Source organism: Eleginops maclovinus, chromosome 8, assembly GCF_036324505.1.
Source record: "Eleginops maclovinus isolate JMC-PN-2008 ecotype Puerto Natales chromosome 8, JC_Emac_rtc_rv5, whole genome shotgun sequence".
NCBI classification, from domain to species: Eukaryota; Metazoa; Chordata; class Actinopteri; order Perciformes; family Eleginopidae; genus Eleginops; species Eleginops maclovinus.
Window position 1 is genome coordinate 885,358 of NC_086356.1, and position 20,316 is coordinate 905,673.

The following is a 20,316-nucleotide window of genomic DNA, read 5'->3' on the forward strand; positions in this document are numbered from 1 at the left end:
ATTAAAAAAGCTGCTCTCTGAATGGAGGACTCTGAGTGCTGGCTGCTGTGAGGGACTGTCTCTGCCTGAGACCGGACAGCTGATCAGGGTCAGGTGTCTGAATGAAGAGAAAATAGTGGGACATTTTTTGAGTAAAAAAAAAAGTCAGATTTTTTGGAAAAAGTCATCATTTTGGGGACGTTTTTGAAAGAAGAGGATTAGGGCCACATGAAGAACGAGTTAAAAATAACCCCCCCTTGGTTTGATGCGCTTGGTCAAATTGGGCCAACTCAAACAGAATTCAGATCATGCCATAATTTCATCATCTCAAAATCATCATCTTGAAAAAGTTAAGTGACTTAACGATTCCACTTAAAGTCCAATTAAGGCATGTTATTAAATGGCTTTCCATTTCTAATCCCTGCATAAATAACCATTATTCTGCATTCATTCTGATTTAATGGAGACATTTAGAGCATTTTGCTGCCTAATCAGCAGTAAATGTCTCCATTCATCTTAATTATGTTTAATTTATTCAAGATTATTTGTGATTTATGAGCACCAAATTCGTCCTTCATATTAAAATCAAAATCCAATTTAACTAAATGTCTGAGACCGATCGAACCCTCGATATTTCTGCAAACTTTCTATCCAAAAGTATATTTTGTCCAGGATAGACAACGGGTTTTATTAACGGGGACTCGGCACAGATACGAGTTTAAATCCACAACACATCAGAAAGCGCAGGAGTTCATCTCTTGATTCAGTCTCTTCCTTTCTAACAAACGTAAAGAATGAAAGTCCTTCAGTTAATTTCTGTACTTCTCCCCTGCAGCAGCTGTGTGTGTGTGTGTGTGTGTGTGTGTGTGTGTGTGTGTGTGTGTGTGTGTGTGTGTGTGTGTGTGTGTGTGTGTGTGTGTGTGTGTACGATAGTCGTCCTCCTGAGATGAATGCTGTATTTATCTTTTTAAATTAAGCCGCTGAAAGCAAAAGTGTGTGCAGCTCATCTATTGTCCTTTAATTGCACAAGGACCTGGGTTTACATTTGACGCACCAGGGATGATGCTCATATTACACACACCTGCTACACTTTAACACACACACACACACACACACACAATGAAGATCTCGATTAGAAATTCAAATGTAACAGCGAGTCTTCCTCCAGAGACATTTCTCCCCCAGCGTGAGCCTCTGATGTTTTGAGAAAGTCGAGGAAACAGATTTTTTTCCAACCAATTAACATACAAAAACAGATCTGATCCATCCCCCGCTCAGTCTCTCACTCCTTTGATTTTAACCCACCAAGACCTGCGGGTTTCTTCATGTTTAAAAGGGAAATGTAATCATAAAGAGCACCGTCTAGACCTGCTCCGTAGTGAACGTGTCCTGAGATAACTTCTGATGTGATCTCCTTACACCTCTGTCGGTTCTAGCTTTGTGTTCATGTGTGTCCAATATGTCCTCACTTCTCAGAGAGGATATATCCTGCTCAGAGGGATTTTAGCCTTTGCAGACCATTTACATGCATACAATCCTATATAACACCCCCAACATATAACAGGGCCTCTTGAAATGTTGAGGTTTGTCAAAGGTTTTATTTTGAATCACTAAACACACAGAGTGAAAACCTTAAGAGAAACTGAAACGATTCCACACCAAAGGAAATAACAATTATCTTTAATTGTTTTACCAATTAAACCCAGTAAGCTTCAATCCTATAAATACTAAAGCGAAGGTTCTGCTCTAAATACCCCTGGGACCGGACAGAAGAAACTCCCTGAATGTATACCTGAGATCTGCACCAGAGTTGCTCCAGCGATCCACGTTAACAAAGAAAACGTCTGAAATGTTGGCAGGAATATCAACGATGCCTTCAGGCACAGCCTTTGTTTTCCTCCAGACGTCAAAGGCCTTGAAAACAGATCCTCCTCGGAGGTAGGACTAAAATAATGAGCAGAAAAGACAGATAACTGTTTTCACTTTCATCCTTCATGCAAATCAATTTCTGCCTGAAGCTGAACCCGTGAAGACTTCTGTGCCAAAAGAGTGACATGTTATTTAATAAAGAATCTGTATTTATTAAAAGAACACCATTAAAACACTTTTACACAGTTAGTCGACGTATCGGATGAAGACGGCGATGAAGATACATCCGAACAGCGACACGGTGGAGGCGGAGAGCACCACCACCACCACGCTGCCCGCCAGGTTCACCAGCGCTCCCAGTCCCGCGCCCACGATGATCTGCGCCAGCTGCACCATGCACGTGAGCGCGGCGCAGTCCACCCCCGTCCCCCGCTGACTCCCTGAGAATCCCTGCAGCTTCAGTTGCTCCTGAACGCACCGCGAGGATCGCAGCAAGAGAGGAAGAAGAGGGGATCAGAATCAGAATACTGAGGGGACATTGAAGTACATAGTTTTAAGGGTGCCTTTATTTGAGATACAGATTTGAAATGAGGTGACAGAGATATCTCAGAATTAGAGCTGCAAGAGTAAATCATTGATCAATTATTTTGACTTCAGTTTCTCAGTTTTAAATAATCACAGTGGATATCTTTTGATTTTGGACTGATCCAAACATTTGAAAACATAACGTAGGTTCTTCTTATAAGCTAAGATGGACATGCTGTTTTACTTCATATTAATGTACATTTCTTCTGATTTCTGCCCGACAAAGCAAAACACTTGAAGACCTCTTAGACTTTATGGGCATTACTTCATTTAACGGACCAAAGATCCTTCATTGAAGTCCTTTTAATGCAACAATTTTCATTTTGAGCCTCTAAAGCATGGAGGTTTTTATTAAATGTCATAATCAGAATCCCTTTTTCTCCCACAGAGGGAAATATTGTTACAGCCAAATTTAGAGAATAATAAATAAACAAAACGTTGAAACTGAAAGTGTAAAAGTAAGTTAATAATGATAATGCATTGTATTTATATAGCGCTGTACACACACAGAGTTACTTACAGATTCTGGTTTCAGTTTCACATTTGTCAAACTGAAACGGCTGCCAGTAACACTCAGTGAGGGTCCGTCATTCCTCCATTAGCAGCCAGAACACAATCAGTATCTGGGTGAAAACACTCGGCTCTTGGGAGTTTTAAAAGAGCGTTTTATATATTTATTTCCCACTATCTTGATTCTCTTTCAGACGCTTCGACACGAGCCTTGATTCGTCTTAATGAGGTATCGACTGCAGACTTTGGAAGAAAGCAAAATGTGTTTTTCTTTCCAGCAACTTTCATTCTGAGCTGGAGGAAAAATACTGTTTTTATTGTTTATATACGAGTAAAAAGATTTCAGTTTGCAGAAAGGTGTTTACTCTGTCGTCTCAAACCCAAAGAAACACCTTCTTTGTTCGTTCACTTTCCTCTGACTCAGACCTCCTCAGAATGCAAAATGTCCTTCAGTTTCTCGGCTGAGTTCTTCCAAAAGTTTCAAATCCACAACATTTTATTTAAATTATGCAATAAATTGACACTATTGGCAGCCATGTGGGCAATTTAGAATATGTTCATTAAAGCTAGGATCATAAGTCAGATAGCTGATAAGCAGTAAATTAATCAGCAATAGTTTTAATAAAGTATAATACTTTTAAAGCAAAATTGTTATATAACAGCTAAAATCATACTGTTACTTTACTAAAGACCCAGAATACTTCTTCCAGCACTGCTCTATTCTGCCAATTAAGAAAACCTCACTGAAATCCATCCTCAATAACACATCTGAGATCAAACGCAGGAGTGTATTGGTGCCCATTTCCCCCTCTATCCCCAGAGAGTACTGTACCTCCTCCTCCAGCTGGTACTCTGCGATCAGGTTGAAGGGGATGGTGTAGAGCGTGCTGGACATGACTCCAAAGACGGTGCAGAGGATGAGCGTGGCGATGATGTTCGGGAAGAGTCCGATCAGGCTGGTGCCCAGGCCGAACGTCAAGTATCCCACAAAGTATAATCCCTTCAGGCCGATGTACGGCAGCAGGAAGCGCTGCACGTCTGAAAGAATGGAATACATCAGTAAATACCAGTTTAAAAACAGAGGACGATAACAAGCGTCTAAATGAGAGGTAAAACGTCATCACGCCCAGCATTAGCCACCTTTAGCTTAGCGGTGGTGACGTGAAGTCATGTGACCGTGCTGTAGTTCCTTTATAGCCCAACATTAGCCGCCTTTAGCTTAGCGGTGGTGACATGAAGTCATGTGACCGTGCTGTAGTTCCTCTATAGTCCAACATTAGCCTCCTTTAGCTTAGCGGTGGTGACGTGAAGTCATGTGACCGTGCTGTAGTTCCTCTATAGTCCAACATTAGCCACCTTTAGCTTAGCGGTGGAGACGTGAAGTCATGTGACCGTGCTGTAGTTCCTCTATAGCCCAACATTAGCCTCCTTTAGCTTAGCGGTGGAGACGTGAAGTCATGTGACCGTGCTGTAGTTCCTTTATAGCTCAACATTAGCCGCCTCTAGCTTAGCGGTGGAGACGTGAAGTCATGTGACCGTGCTGTAGTTCCTCTATAGCCCAACATTAGCCTCCTTTAGCTTAGCGGTGGAGACGTGAAGTCATGTGACTGTGCTGTAGTTCCTTATAGCCCAACATTAGCCTCCTTTAGCTTAGCGGTGGAGACGTGAAGTCATGTGACCGTGCTGTAGTTCCTTTATAGCCCAACATTAGCCACCTTTAGCTTAGCGGTGATGACGTGAAGTCATGTGACCGTGCTGTAGTTCCTTTATAGCCCAACATTAGCCTCCTTTAGCTTAGCGGTGGAGACGTGAAGTCATGTGACCGTGCTGTAGTTCCTTTATAGCCCAACATTAGCCTCCTTTAGCTTAGCGGTGGTGACGTGAGGTCATGTGACCGTGCTGTAGTTCCTTTATAGCCAATATTTTATAACTTGAGGTACAAAAAGAGACTGGACTGCAAGGATTGAAATGCACAAGAGAGGAACTTAAAGAGGGCTGTTGAACCCAAGAGAACAAAGTTATCATTTTGGATTTAAACTTTGTAGCCCAAGTTAGCATGGTTAGATTGAAAGTAACAGACTGCATTTTTCCACTTGAGAAGTTCTGTCAGTGTAAGGCTGTTTGTTCCTAACTCTCCATAAAGTTGACTAGAAAACTTCTGCTACTCTCTAAAGAGAAAACAGCCTCCCGTTTTAGTTTCACAGAATCGATTTTAAAGGAACATCAATTATTCACCCCGTCCCATTTCATGATGCAAAGTTCAGGGTGGACAATCCAAGTCTCGTTTATCCAGTTGCATGCTCTCTATTTTCCCAACACATGCATTTTTCATAAAACCTTAATATTTAATTCACTTCGGACTGAAGAGTTTTAAAAAAGTGAGGTTTTAGTGGAAATGAATGCACATGAGACTACTGAACGAGTTGTGTGAGATATTTATTTATATAGTTTGCTGCTGTTAAAAGTTGGCCCCATTTACTTCAATTCATCAAGAGGTTTTGATTCTTGGTTCACTGTGGAGGCATGGAGAAAAACCATCAATATTTAAGGTGACATGGGCTGAATAATTGATGTAAAGTTTGTGGGTAGTATTTTATCATTATTTAATTTGCACATCTTATATATGAAAATATATAATAATACCAATACTAATTAAATAGATATTATTATTATGAGTATTCTTATATTCTTTTATTTTCTGTTCAAAAACTTTACTTCCAGAAAACAGAAAGAGCCAATTTCACACTCGGAGGGGCAGCGCTGCCTGGGCTTTGGTGTTTTGCCGAACTTCGCCGTGCATGCAGTACATTATTTCCCTGTCTTTCCGGTTGAATTGCTATGATGAATTCCTGCTGTGTGTCATATTGAAATCCTCAAGCAAAGCTGAAACGAGAGTGCGGATTGGCTGCAGAGGAGATAAGGACGTGGGCTCAGGACATGCTATTGGCAATGAAACAACAGTAATAACAACCTTTTGTGTACTTACAGGAGTAGAGAGCGGAGGAAACGGCGTTAATACAAAGACCCCAGCAGCCCACTTCTACCCCTCGCTCGTACGTGATGTAGGCTGTGGAGTTATGCTCGGCGTACGGATTCCCCTTGTACACGATCTGTGAAACAGAGAGTACATGGATGTGAATACGGTAAAATAATCAGCTGATAAATATCATAATGAAACTTCTCCAGTTGATTGCTGACATGAACACAATACTTTTTTGCATGACAAGTTTCCTGAAATGTTATGTTTAAATATGCAAATGAATCATTATGTTGGGCTCATTGGCATGCATTTCGGTTACAGAAATGTCCTTATTGGATCAAACCAGGATCAAAACTCTTGCAACGTACTCAAATCAAAGGTGTTTTCAAAGGGACTCTCCTTAAATCACAATTACTGCCAGAAAAACTAATTTTCTGCATGTTTTTAGTAATAAAGTGTGTGTAAATGAGTGGGTGAATGGTGTGTATTCACTGCAGATTATATATATATATATAAAGGAATGAAAATGGATGGTTTAGTGTGAGTAAGTGCTACTGAGTGGAGATTTGTCCTGACGGAGGAGGACTCTTCTGCAAAAAACAGCCTTGAAAGATATGGATTGTGAAATTCATACATGTTGCCCACACTACCGCTGAACGGGGTAAAATATTGAACTACCAGATATCACCAGACCTCCCCTCTTCAGGACTGACAATAAGACAGTTCTTCTTTATATTACATCATGTCATGCTTATTGTTGGTGAATGTGGGAGACATCTACAGATGCAAACAGACACATAAACTTGTATTTGTGATGTTTTCTTTAAACAAGTATGAAAGCAAACGCAGACATTGATCCATGCATAAAAGAAAACCTGTTAGCCCGCAGCGCATGCTCTCAAAATACAGCTTCACTGATATTGATATCACATGCCAGCTTCTTCTCATTTATTCCCTTCCACCCTCAGCAGGGGGTCCCTGTGTGGTACCCTGATAACAAAGACTAGATTACAAATGAACGGTGGGGGGTGGTGCTGCGTCCTGGGGAGAGGTAACATCCTGATCAACACGTCAATCATTACTACATCAGTCAGCAGGACATGAGACCCAGCAAGAGGGGACCCCCCCCCCCCAGCAACACAAACTACACAATGTAAAATGTGTTAAACATATTGCAGCTTCTCTTTCCCCCCCTAAGGTTGTTCCCCTCTCCTTGTCACGGACTAAGCTGTTTATTATTCCTTTGATTTCTTTGGTTTAGTCTTAAATATTCAGTTTGCAATTATATAAGACTGAAAATCCTCACATCAGAACAGCTTTAGGTGAGAATATTTGATATGTTTGCTTTATATATATGGCTTAACTTATTAAAGATGACATAATCTGCTCATTTTCAGGTGAATATCAGTATGTAGTGTCTCTACTGTGACATGTTGGGCTATAGAGGAACTACAGCACGGTCACATGACTTCACATCTCCACCGCTAAGCTAAAGGAGGCTAATGTTGGGCTATAAAGGAACTACAGCACGGTCACATGACTTCACGTCACCACCGCTAAGCTAAAGGAGGCTAATGTTGGGCTATAAAGGAACTACAGCACAGTCACATGACTTCAGGTCACCTCCGCTAAGCTAGAGGCTAATGTTGGGCTATAGAGGAACTACAGCACGGTCACATGACTTCACGTCACCACCACTAAGCTAAAGGAGGCTAATGTTGGGCTATAAAGGAACTACAGCACAGTCACATGACTTCACGTCACCACCGCTAAGCTAAAGGAGGCTAATGTTGGGCTATAGAGGAACTACAGCACGGTCACATGACTTCACGTCACCACCGCTAAGCTAAAGGAGGCTAATGTTGGGCTATAAAGGAACTACAGCACGGTCACATGACTTCACGTCACCACCGCTAAGCTAAAGGAGGCTAATGTTGGGCTATAAAGGAACTACAGCACGGTCACATGACTTCACGTCACCACCGCTAAGCTAAAGGAGGCTAATGTTGGGCTATAAAGGAACTACAGCACGGTCACATGACTTCACGTCACCACCGCTAAGCTAAAGGAGGCTAATGTTGGGCTATAAAGGAACTACAGCACGGTCACATGACTTCACGTCTCCACCGCTAAGCTAAAGGAGGCTAATGTTGGGCTATAAAGGAACTACTGATGTATTATATGTGGTAGAATAAAATGTCTTACTCTTGTGTGAACCACAGACTTTATCTTCTTCTACATTTGTTTAAAAACCACTCAAAATTACCTGTCCCATAAAATCAGTGAAGAAGAGCATGTTGCAGAGGAAGGCGGTCCAGCCCAGCAGGTGGCTGACACACAGGTAGCGGTAATGGCTCGGCATGTTCATGATCGCTTTCATCATCGACCTGAATGTCATCCTCTTCTGGGCCTACACACATACACACACACACACACACACACACACACACACACACACACACACACACACACACACACACACACACACACACACACACACACACACACACACACACACACACACACACACACACACACACACACACACACACACACACACACACACACACCATCAATAATACATAACAGATCTTCCTCTCGTAGCTCTCATTTCTCCTCTGGTAATTCTCTTCTAGGTGATGCTTAAGTGTCAGTTCAAGAGATTTGAAAATAATAATGGCTTCAGCAGCACGAGGATCTGAATGAGAACGAATGAAAGTAAAGATCTCAGGGTGACATTAAGGGCTCTGATCAGGGGTTAGAAAAGTTCAAACGACAAAGACATGAAATCAAAGACACATTAAGGCTCTGGGGAACACTACAAAGGCTGGCAGCAGAGTGTTCAGCTTTTACACAGAAAAGAACCTCAGAAATAATAGAAAGGAAGCTAACTGGGCTCCATAAAGCCAAAGCAAATAGACCTTTAAAGCAAGAGGAAGAAGAGTTTCAAGATTATTACGAGGCTTCAAAAGTGAAGAAGATAAAGATCCTAAAAGACCTTTCTCCTTTTCCTCAGAAGACAGAGACTCGGCTCGGGGGGTTGGACCGATTAAGAGATGTTCAGAGGTAGTTAATACTTAAAGAACATCTCAATAGATAATGTTATGTAGCACAGGATGTATTCACACTTCAGGGTCTGTGAAGAGTCTCCTCCGCAGAAAATAACCCAATGAACCATTTGAAACCCCCTCAGGATCATTGATTTTTCCTGGGAAGGAGTATTCTTCAGGGATGGAGGTCGAGCCCGGTTTTGCAGAGATTGTAAAAATAAAAATGCATACACAGAAATTGAACATTTTAATCAAACTAAGAGAAAGCATGTTTTTCAAAACAAAAGCCCCATAGATGGACTGTCTATTTACAGGAAGCTGCAGAAGACTCATGTTTTTACATTAAAGGCTGCGGAGGGTAACTGTATACTTGCTGGAAGCTCTGAGTGAGGTTTATGTTTCAAAATAAAAGCCCCAGAAATCAAGAACATGACGATTAATAAAGTGTTTTTATCTTGTCTTTACCCACCTCTTTGTTTGGCTGCTTGGCGCTGGAGGTCACCGAGTTGGCCTCCCCCAGAGCAGAGAAGGATCTGGGCCTGAGGTCTGCGACGGGTCCGGGGCCCACAGGTGAGACAGGCTCTTTAGCCAGCGCTCCGTAACCATTACTGTGGGGCCCCAGCAGGCGGAGGGCGTTGGATCTCGAGGGGGCGGAGTCCGAGGGGTCTTTTCCCAGAGGCTGCTCTGGAATACTGAAGAGGTGCAATGTGAGGAAGATGCCCCAGGTCAGCGCTGAGAAGAAGAAGATGACCTGGTACTCAGAGCCCAGCACCTGGCCCAGAACCGAGTGGCCCCAGTCCATCGCTCCAACCAGGTACCCGAACGCACCACCCAGACCTGGAAGTAACAGCAGGCACGATTAAGACATTTAGGGGACACACTCACAGCTATATTTCAGAAAGAAAAGCTAGATTCTGAGATTGGGAGAAAATCTTTTCTCAGAGTTTTGAGATTTTCAGAAAACAGTCACATTTTTGAAACAGTCAGAAATGTTTGATTTTCCCCAAAAGTCTGAATGTTTTGCTCTTAAAAAGTCTGAATTGTAGTAAAAGTATCTTTCAAAGTTTTTAAAAAGGAAAGAGAAAATGATAAAATACATTTCTGCACCAACCCGTTCACATCCAGCAACGGTCTTTGCTTTATTATCAGTGTGTGGGAATTATTTACATTTGCTTTACTGATTGATGTTGCGTGAGGTCACGTGACCTTGAGTCTCATTGGGTGTTTGTTCTAGATGTGAGGAAATTCCATCCGGGTGTTCTTGATCGCACGAATGGGACTGACGTGGGGTTACAGTGACAATGTATTCTGAAATTGTTCTTGCTTCATTCACGAGTCAAATTGAGAAAATCCCTCCCAGTGTTCTTACACTCGGGATATACTGGATGTAAACAGAACATGAAAACATAATTCCTGGCGGATCAACCGTGGCTCGCTGAGCAGACATGAAATCAGCAGTCCATTGTTCTTCATTAAGGCAGCTGGCGGGTAAACTAATAACCACTTTAGGAGTCACGCTTCACTCAGTATGAACATTACTGTGTGCTCTCCTCTGCTCTCAATCCTGTGTTTCTGTCATCAGAGCCCCCCCCCCACCGAGTGTTTACCCTCCTGCCCCTGCAATAACTCTGATATAAAGCACAATGCACCATGCAGGGTGAATACAGCAATATCACAGGTTCTCAAAGGTATTCACAGGAATGGAAAACAAGAAGGAATGAGAAATTACTGTGAGCAAACACAACAGAGCCGGCCAGCTAACCAATCAGAACAGGGCTCTGGTTTCAGACGCTACATACTGATATACACCTGAACATCAGCAGGAGAGGACTCTTTAAAGTAGAGACTCTACATACTGATATACACCTGAACATCAGCAGGAGAGGACTCTTTAAAGTAGAGACACTACATACTGATATACACCTGAACATCAGCAGGAGAGGACTCTTTAAAGTAGAGACACTACATACTGATATACACCTGAACATCAGCAGGAGAGGACTCTTTAAAGTAGAGACGCTACATACTGATATACACCTGAACATCAGCAGGAGAGGACTCTTTAAAGTAGAGACACTACATACTGATATACACCTGAACATCAGCAGGAGAGGACTCTTTAAAGTAGAGACACTACATACTGATATACACCTGAACATCAGCAGGAGAGGACTCTTTAAAGTAGAGACGCTACATACTGATATACACCTGAACATCAGCAGGAGAGGACTCTTTAAAGTAGAGACACTACATGCTGATATACACCTGAACATCAGCAGGAGAGGACTCTTTAAAGTAGAGACGCTACATACTGATATACACCTGAACATCAGCAGGAGAGGACTCTTTAAAGTAGACACACTTTAGAAAGTACTTTTTTAATGCCTCTAAAAGGTTTAACCCCATTTATTTGTAACAGGTGCCGTGTCGGGAATAAAAGCAGGGGCAGAAATGAGTCGTACCGGTGAGCCACTAAGTGAGTCATGCTATGAATATAATTGTTGAGGACAGAATCATTATTTCACTGTTCTCTCGCCTGAATGGCCTTACAGCTTATTTATGTCGCGTTTTAGACTTCAAAACATGGAGAAAATACACTTTCATGGGTTAGTTTTTAATCCCTTTGGCTCCAATATGTTGACAACATGAAACTAGAATATGAAACCTGGCTTTAGTCAATGTGTCTGTAGGGAACATGTGCGATGGGGGACATCTTTAAGTTAGTTATTGACATTGCACTTCTTCAAGAGTGGGCTGAAGGTGTGCATCCTGTTTCTCCTGCAATGCATTTCATTTAACCTTAGAAGAGGACATTCGAGTATCCTTCCTCTTCCACCACACGATGATTATCCGAAAAGGTCACAGAGGTACACTACTCACTGGGAAACATTTCTCCCTCCCCGCTCCTCCTCTAAAGCTCACATAGCAGCGTCTGCAGAGTCATGTGCCTGGCTGCTGCGTCTCTCAGCCCGGACCCATGACTGCAGCACATGACGAGCTCAGGGCTGGATTACTGCCTGACCGGCGCTCACGCCACCCGGTGCCTGCTGACAGCTCAGAGCACACCCCAAACATCCTGGTCCTCCAGAGAATATATGTTTGCTTGATCCTAAACTCATTTGGATCCTATTTAGTGAAGAGTCATTACTAAACTTAGAGAAGCAGGGTTTAGCTTCTATGCTCCAAATATATGGGAACCACTCAGAGTTCATTCCACTTGTTTAAATCACAGCTTTCATATTTTCAGTCAAAACGAATCCTATAGGAGCAGCGTTTCATTATTTCACTCACTCCTTTAGAACACTGCGAGAGAGATTCAACTTCCACAGCTTTTTAATAAAGTCTGGAGCTCTTTGTTCGCTGCTGCCTTATGTTATATCAAATATCATCTGCACCATAGGCTCATCCAGCTTTAAACTCATTTAGATTATTCAAAGTGAGGTAGAAGTGTAAAAACTAAATAAAGAATAACTTATAAAGAATCACATTTATAACAATTGAGTTTTGTTATTTTCAGCTGATATTCACTTCTTTAAAACACATCTTTTTTAATTAGCGACACCCCACTTTCTAAATGGAATTTTATTCCTTTAAGTTTTTGGTTATTTTATTTTAATTTATTTTATAAGTTTGACTTGTATTATTTATTTAACCATTTTATTAACAACATTCCCTTTTAGTTGCTGTTTAAATGATTTGACTTTCATTAATGTTATTAATGATTGCATTTTTATTATTTATGTGTTGTTTGTTTAATTGATTTAATATGTGTTTACATCCTATTTATTGATTCCTTTTCCTTGTGATTTATTAACAGACCTTTCACTGCTGTGTCTCTGAAAGGGTTAAACCTTTATATCATGTAAAACTCGGGTGTGTTTTAAATTCTTCTTAAAGCACTTTTTAAAGAGTCTTTAATTCTTTAATATTTGGTTATTTTCATATTGTTTTATTTATTTTACAGGTTTTGAATTGTTTTTTTAATAAATTATTATTATTATTATATTTATATTATTTATCTCTTATTTGGGTTTTTTATTTAATTTATATTTTTAATATGTTTTAATATTTTATCCTATTTATTGATTTTATAGGTTTCACCTGTTTGACTGTTTATTATTATTTTTATATTTATATTATTATTTTTATATTTATATTATTATTATTATTATTATTTTTATATTTATATTATTATTTTTATATTTATATTATTATTATTATTATTATTATTTTTTTATATTATTATTATTATTATTTTTATATTATTATTATTATTATTATTATTTTTATATTATTATTATTATTATTATTATTATATTATTTTTATATTATTATTATTATTATTATTTTTATATTATTATTATTATTTTTATATTATTATTATTATTATTTTTATATTATTATTATTATTATTTTTATATTATTATTATTATTATTATTATTATTATTATTATTATATTATTTTTATATTATTATTATTATTATTTTTATATTATTATTATTATTTTTATATTATTTATCTCTTATTTGGGTTTTTTATTTTATTTTTATTTGAATGCTTTAAATTGCTTTGTTTGTTTGTCATGCTTTTAACAACCACGCTTCGTTAACACATCCACAAAATAAGTTCTTGACTCACTCCTGTCTAAAAGTCTCTACTTTGAGTTGTGATATCCTGCAGTATGTGAGCAACACTGCTGCAGCTCGCTGGCCTCGGCTTCGTGGAGCTCTCCTTCAGAGGGAAAAGTTGTGTTAATGAAATCTCAAACTCCAGACGACGAGTGAAAACAAATCGATGCTGCGGGTGACCTCCATCTACTTTCTCCATTGTGTCCGCTGAAAGCCTCGCATTTCTTTTTGCCGCCGCTCCGGAGACACTCTGTCTGAGATTGTCATAATGTACTCGACCCGAAGGTGAAGGGAAACAAGTCGGAACTTTTTCTATCAAAGGCCAAGGACAATTAAAAGTTTGTGAACAGGCAACAAAAAGCCCTCTGAAATGTCCCGCTTGAACCTGGAGCTAATGTTCAAGGTCCTGCAAATCCCTCAAAGGGAAAGAGGGGTTAACATGAAAGAGGGGTCCAAACGCACCCTGGAATCCCCAGAGGGTCTTATTATGAAAGGACGCATTCGGTTGGGTTTGGAGATCCTAATCTGATAAAACCCAGTCAGGAACACAGGAACTTTGTACTGGCAGGATTTCCATGACGTGTTAGAGAAACCATGATCCAATACTGAGGTCTATTTTTAATCTGGGTCAATTCGAGCTACTCACATTGCTCACGTTGGGGGGTTAGCAGCACTGACACCAAACCACATTTTGTTAGCTATTTCACACAGTGAGCATTACAGAGACACACTGGGATCCATCGACCAATTTGAGCTCCGTTTTCGGTCTCCACCTCCAAATGTCTGTGTCTGTTTTCAGTATTTCGGTGGCTAATCAGAACGTTAGCGGTTGAACCTCTAGGTGTCTCTGTGTTCTTGAGCAGGGCTTGGACTGGGAATCGACGGGTCGCCGGTTCACGTCCCTAAACAGACTTTAAATAAAATAATTGAGTGTGGACTGGAACTTGGAGAGGTCCCCGTTCACCTCGTGGGCCCTGCCGTGGTGCCCTTGAGCAAGGCACCAGAGGAACTACTTGGTTATGTTAAGTAAAAAGATCCTTTTGGTAAAGTGGATTTGTGATGTACATTTTTTTACATGAATCAACGTAACAGTCATTTCTTTTACCCATAAATTTGCCTCAGTTTCTTGCACACGCAGAGTTCTGCAGACTGATGAGAAACACATTTATAAAACCTCAAAGACAAACTTCTCCGAAAATGAATTTCCCCTGAAACTCATGAATCGGTGAGTTTAATTATCAACAGGTGCTATAAAGTCCATTCATCATTTAGAGCTTTTGAGCTTGAGTCTTACTTTTACCTGAAAAATTATATTTTGGGAAAATTGTGACTTTTTCTAGGAATTCAGACTGTTTTAATTTCTGGAGTGAACCAAAACAAGGGGCTGAAAGATGCTAAAGTGTATTAAACACTCAAAGTGAGAATTCCTCGAGGCCAGAAGAAAGTCACTGTTCCTGTCAGAGAAAGTCTGGCACATAACGCCCACTGACAGCATGTCCTTTTATAGCACACACGCAGATGTATTGACTTTGCGATGGAGCTCGGCTAGTCCCCCCTTACCCGTCTTGCTAACTGTCTCCCTAAAACCAATCTTCCTCTCTTAGTCTTTGCAAGAAAGTCTCATCACATTTTGAAAAAAGTGTTTATCCAGAGTGTTACTTAACATTCAGAAACAAACAGATGGCATCAACCTCCATTAAATGTTCACGCCTCCTTCAGTATGTGCTCTTCCACCCACCATCGATATCACACCATAAAGACATCCATTAACTCAGGATCACTGCCATACATCTCTGGTTCCTGCTACTGCTGAAACTGTCACCCAACAAACAACAAACCCTGATGAAGTCAGAGCACAGCACACACTGGAGACAGCCATGAGGTACAGGTGTATGACAGATGGAAGCATTAAGGGCATTGAAGAACAGTGTCTGTGTTACACACCTGTGAGTAGGGCGTGGTAGTGGAGCCCTCTCTCCTTGTCTGTATGTGAACACACATCGAACAGGTAGGCCTTGATGGGCCCGTCGATGAAGTCTGCAGCGAAGTCAAACAGAACCACTCCCAGCATCACGATCACGATGGCCCATATACTCCTCAACGACTTGTCGCTGACTAATGCTGAAAAACAGAACAAAAGCGGCAGATCACTCACAGAGAACTGCAGCCAGCGGTGCGACAACACAATGACGCCCCTTGTACTGTGCCACGAAAAACCCACAGGTGCAGCACTTTCAAAGGTACTTAGAGGATGGAAACTATTGTATTTAAAAACCTGACTACATCATTTCCTCTGAAGGAATAAAGGATGCAAAAACATCACAAAGACAGAGAAAGGGTCGCCGCAGGACGGCGGAGAGACAACACAGCTTCTGTTGCAGACTGAAAACCCATCTGCTTCGTCTGCATCAAATCAATCAAGGACAGATTAAAAACTGAAGCACTGCTGAATGAAGCGAATGAAATGTTCTGTAACTTGTCAGCGGGCATTCTGACACAGGGGTCAGGGGTCAGTAAGGACAGACTGTAAGCAAGGCGCTGCAATCTGTAAATCTGACTTTAGGAAATAGTTTAAATATAGGAAAGAGGAAAACCCACACTCTGAATTTATTCTCAAAATTCTTTGTTTCTCAGGAACATTTCCTTTGAATTCTGACATTTTTGACCCCCCCCCCCCCAAAAAAGAATCTGATGGTTCGCACTTTCAGATTTTTTCTCAAAAATATGTTTTTATTGGATTTCAGACTTTTTCTGAAAGTTGTGACTTCATCCAAAAACAAATCCCTGAAAATATCTTCCTCAATTTCTGTTCTTCTAGCTCAAAGATTCTTTTCCTCAAATTAAGATTTTTCTGCATAATTCTGACTTTGATTCTGAGAAGGAGAAATTGTGTATATTTCCTGAAGATGTTTTCTCTAACCCTGCAGGTGAACTGATTAACTTACTAATGAGTGTTTGAGAATCTACAAGTGTGTGTTTAGTAATCCCCAGCAAAAGAAAAGTCTAATTCTAAACGTTTAACATAGATGTAGTTTTGCAGAGAGACGTTTTCACCTCTATAATTATTAATCCCAAGTCTCAACAACTCCGATAACGACAACAAGGCAAACATTCACTACATGTGGCAGTTACTGCAATCCTGAGGAACACGGACAGATAATCAGCTTAGGCAGCGTAAGAATACTTTATGGTCTGTGTGATGATTATTGAAATTCCAGAGTCTTTACTAAAGAAACTCCATCAACAATCACAGCATTCAGCGAGGCATTAAAGATGCTTCAAGCCAGCAGAAATAAGTCTCCTGCAGCCAGTTCTGTTGCCAGTATTTATTGTACAACATTATCAAATTGACCTCCCATTAACACGCTCCATGTTTGCAGCGATTGGGATTTTCAGGAGTTCATTATTGTGTTTCAAGCTAAATGTTCAGAGACATTTCCTCAGTCCTCTGTGTGAGCCAGCGGGCATCAGCTCCGCCTAACGAGTCACAAGTTCATGGTGTGAGCAGCGGAGCCACACAGGACCTTCTAGTTCTTTACTTTTATCAAAATGTCAGAGCGAGAAGATAAAAGCTTGCAAGAGCAACAAAGAGATGAAAGGAAGCCTAGAAAGTCTTGAGTTTTACCAGCCATAATTATCTTTACGAGCAAGCGCATACATCAGAGATGGAATCATCCCTCTTCCAGACTCCAGTTTCTCTGACGGAGAGGATTATTCATCCTCTGCGTCACAGCCGGCGCCCCGAACAAGAGCTCACTCTCTGATTTGACAAGACTAAAAATACATCTGTGCCTCCCCCCTCTCTCTGTCTGCTTGCCTGTTTCTCACCCACTTTGTAATTCTACTCCACTGCATTTATTTCAGACTGTTTACCTTTCACATACATAAAGCACCGTGTTTATATTCTACTGATCCACTCAGAGGCTCACAAGAATCAGAATGATGCTCTTCATTGAAGAAACTTTACAAACAGAGCATATCTCTACTACTTTAAAGAGTCCTCTCTGCTGATGTTCAGGTGTATATCAGTATGTAGTGTCTCTACTTTAAAGAGTCCTCTCCTGCTGATGTTCAGGTGTATATCAGTATGTAGAGTCTCTACTTTAAAGAGTCCTCTCCTGCTGATGTTCAGGTGTATATCAGTATGTAGTGTCTCTACTTTAAAGAGTCCTCTCCTGCTGATGTTCAGGTGTATATCAGTATGTAGAGTCTCTACTTTAAAGAGTCCTCTCCTGCTGATGTTCAGGTGTATATCAGTATGTAGTGTCTCTACTTTAAAGAGTCCTCTCCTGCTGATGTTCAGGTGTATATCAGTATGTAGTGTCTCTACTTTAAAGAGTCCTCTCCTGCTGATGTTCAGGTGTATATCCGTATGTAGTGTCTCTACATTAAAGAGTCCTCTCCTGCTGATGTTCAGGTGTATATCAGTATGTAGTGTCTCTACTTTAAAGAGTCCTCTCCTGCTGATGTTCAGGTGTATATCAGTATGTAGTGTCTCTACTTTAAAGAGTCCTCTCCTGCTGATGTTCAGGTGTATATCAGTATGTAGTGTCTCTACTTTAAAGAGTCCTCTCCTGTTGATGTTCAGGTGTATATCAGTATGTAGTGTCTCTACTTTAAAGAGTCCTCTCCTGCTGATGTTCAGGTGTATATCAGTATGTAGAGTCTCTACTTTAAAGAGTCCTCTCCTGCTGATGTTCAGGTGTATATCAGTATGTAGAGTCTCTACTTTAAAGAGTCCTCTCCTGCTGATGTTCAGGTGTATATCAGTATGTAGAGTCTCTACTTTAAAGAGTCCTCTCCTGCTGATGTTCAGGTGTATATCAGTATGTAGAGTCTCTACTTTAAAGAGTCCTCTCCTGCTTTAAAGAGTGGGTTATCGTGCTGCTAATATCTTTTATTATTTTAGTCTGTTGGTCTTTTTTCCTCTATTGATAATTTCTTTCCTCACTCTGATTTTAATTGAATTGTAACTTAGAGATCAGCAGAGAGACATTTCCACGGCATTACACGAATACACTTTATATGGAGAGACCTTTCTGTAATTACTAAAGTAAAACTAGTTAAGATCAAAAAAGCACTTTGAGATTCAGAATTCTGATCTCAATCTCATCAACTAAACCTTTATTAGTGTTATTGAACCCCACCCCCCCCAGCTCACCTGAGACGACAGCGTCTCCGTTGAGGAACAGGGTTAGTCCTATCAGCATGATGACTCCCAGCGCCAGGATGTAGGGCCTCCGTCGGCCCCACGACGAGCGGCAGTAGTCGCTGGCGGAGCCGATGACGGGCTGCAGCAGGAAGCCCAGGATGGGGCTGATCAGCCACACCAGGCTGTACAGGCTGCGAGGGAGACCCACGCTCAGCAGCACCGGCGTGACGAAGGCGGCCTCCACGGCGTAGCAGAATTCCCTCCCAAACATCACCGTGCCGTGGAGGATGAGGCGGCCCCGGGAGTGCCGGTGGGGCTCCACGGCCCCGAACACACCGCTTTCCCCACTGTCCACGAAGGCCTCTTTGCTGCAGTCTGTCGGGTACAGGGAGGAGCTGATGTGTTTGCCGGGCTCCGGGATCCGGCACGGCTGAGGCCTCACAGACTGGTCCTCTGATAGGGTCATGGCTGGGGATAGGAGAAAGAGGGGGAGAAGGAAGTAAGGAAGGAAGGAAGGAAGGAAGGAATGAAGGAAGGAAGGAAGGAAGGAAGGAAGGAAGGAGAAGTCCGGTGAAAAGTGACGAAGAGTAGGGTCCGCCAGGTGATGGAGAGACGTCCAATCCTCTGCTCAGCTCCAGCTAATCCGCCTCTCTCTACTGCATAGCTGAGCAATCAGTCCACCCGGCGTTCAGGTCCAAGAGCACTGAAAACCAGAGGGGAAGGGAGGAGAGAGAGTAGGGGGAAGTATTTAAGGGATTACTGAAGGGCTCTTCCCCTTTTTGAGATGTTTTCAAAGTTCTGTAGTAAACGCCTGAGGCGGCTCATGTGGGTGTGTGAGGGATTACATGCCTGTGAGTGTGTGTGAGTGTGTGTGAGTGTGTGTGAGGGTCATCTCTGCTTTTGTTTTGACACCAATGATCAGCCAGGAGTCTTTGTTGCTGCTCTGGTAGAGAAAAGCTTATTCATGGAGGCATTATGCACATGTGAAGACTATAAATCCCCATTAGTTTGAATGGATCTGCAGAGTGATTACAGAAAGGATTTCGATGAAGGATTCTGATTCCTCGCTTCGGCTTTCCCTCTCACAGCTCCTCTTTCATCCACAATCTAGATTGCCACGTTCACATTCATCTTCCTTTGATAAATGAAATACATTATTTTTGTCCTGTGACGTATCATCATCAGAGCCACGTTTTAATCCCTCTAATAGATTATGACACTTTATTTTCTCATACCTGCAAGAAAAGTGCTCATCGGCCACAGCTGACTGGATTATAATTAGCGTAGCATGTAATCAGTGTGACTGCTCTCTGGTGTTTACCGTCACACTCACACACATTGGACGTATGACATTGGATGGAAAAGGCACATTAGGTTAAGGGCTGTGAAACGCATTATGACAATGAGTGTCCTAACAAGGGCTGAATGTGTGTGTGTGTGTGCCTGTTTTGCTTGTGTTGTGGGGACATTGTTGGCACTTTTTTGCATCATAGGATGAATATCTTTGATAAGCAATGATGGTTATTAATTATGATTAAATCCTCCCAAAGAGGACTTTAGGT

At 41.3% G+C, this 20,316-nt stretch overlaps 1 protein-coding gene across 1 annotated transcript; it reads right to left on the bottom strand.

Annotated features, from left to right (window-relative positions):
- Positions 1-1,695: 1,695 nt before the first annotated feature.
- On the bottom strand, positions 1,696-19,459 carry slc45a2 (solute carrier family 45 member 2). Its single transcript, XM_063889949.1, has 7 exons — positions 18,764-19,459; positions 15,547-15,723; positions 9,443-9,810; positions 8,190-8,333; positions 5,930-6,053; positions 3,776-3,981; positions 1,696-2,316 (listed from the first exon to the last, which is right to left on the bottom strand). The coding sequence occupies exons 1-7, from the start codon at positions 19,218-19,220 to the stop codon at positions 2,095-2,097; spliced, it is 1,698 nt and encodes a 565-aa protein (XP_063746019.1). The 5' UTR covers positions 19,221-19,459; the 3' UTR covers positions 1,696-2,094.
- Positions 19,460-20,316: the final 857 nt, after the last annotated feature.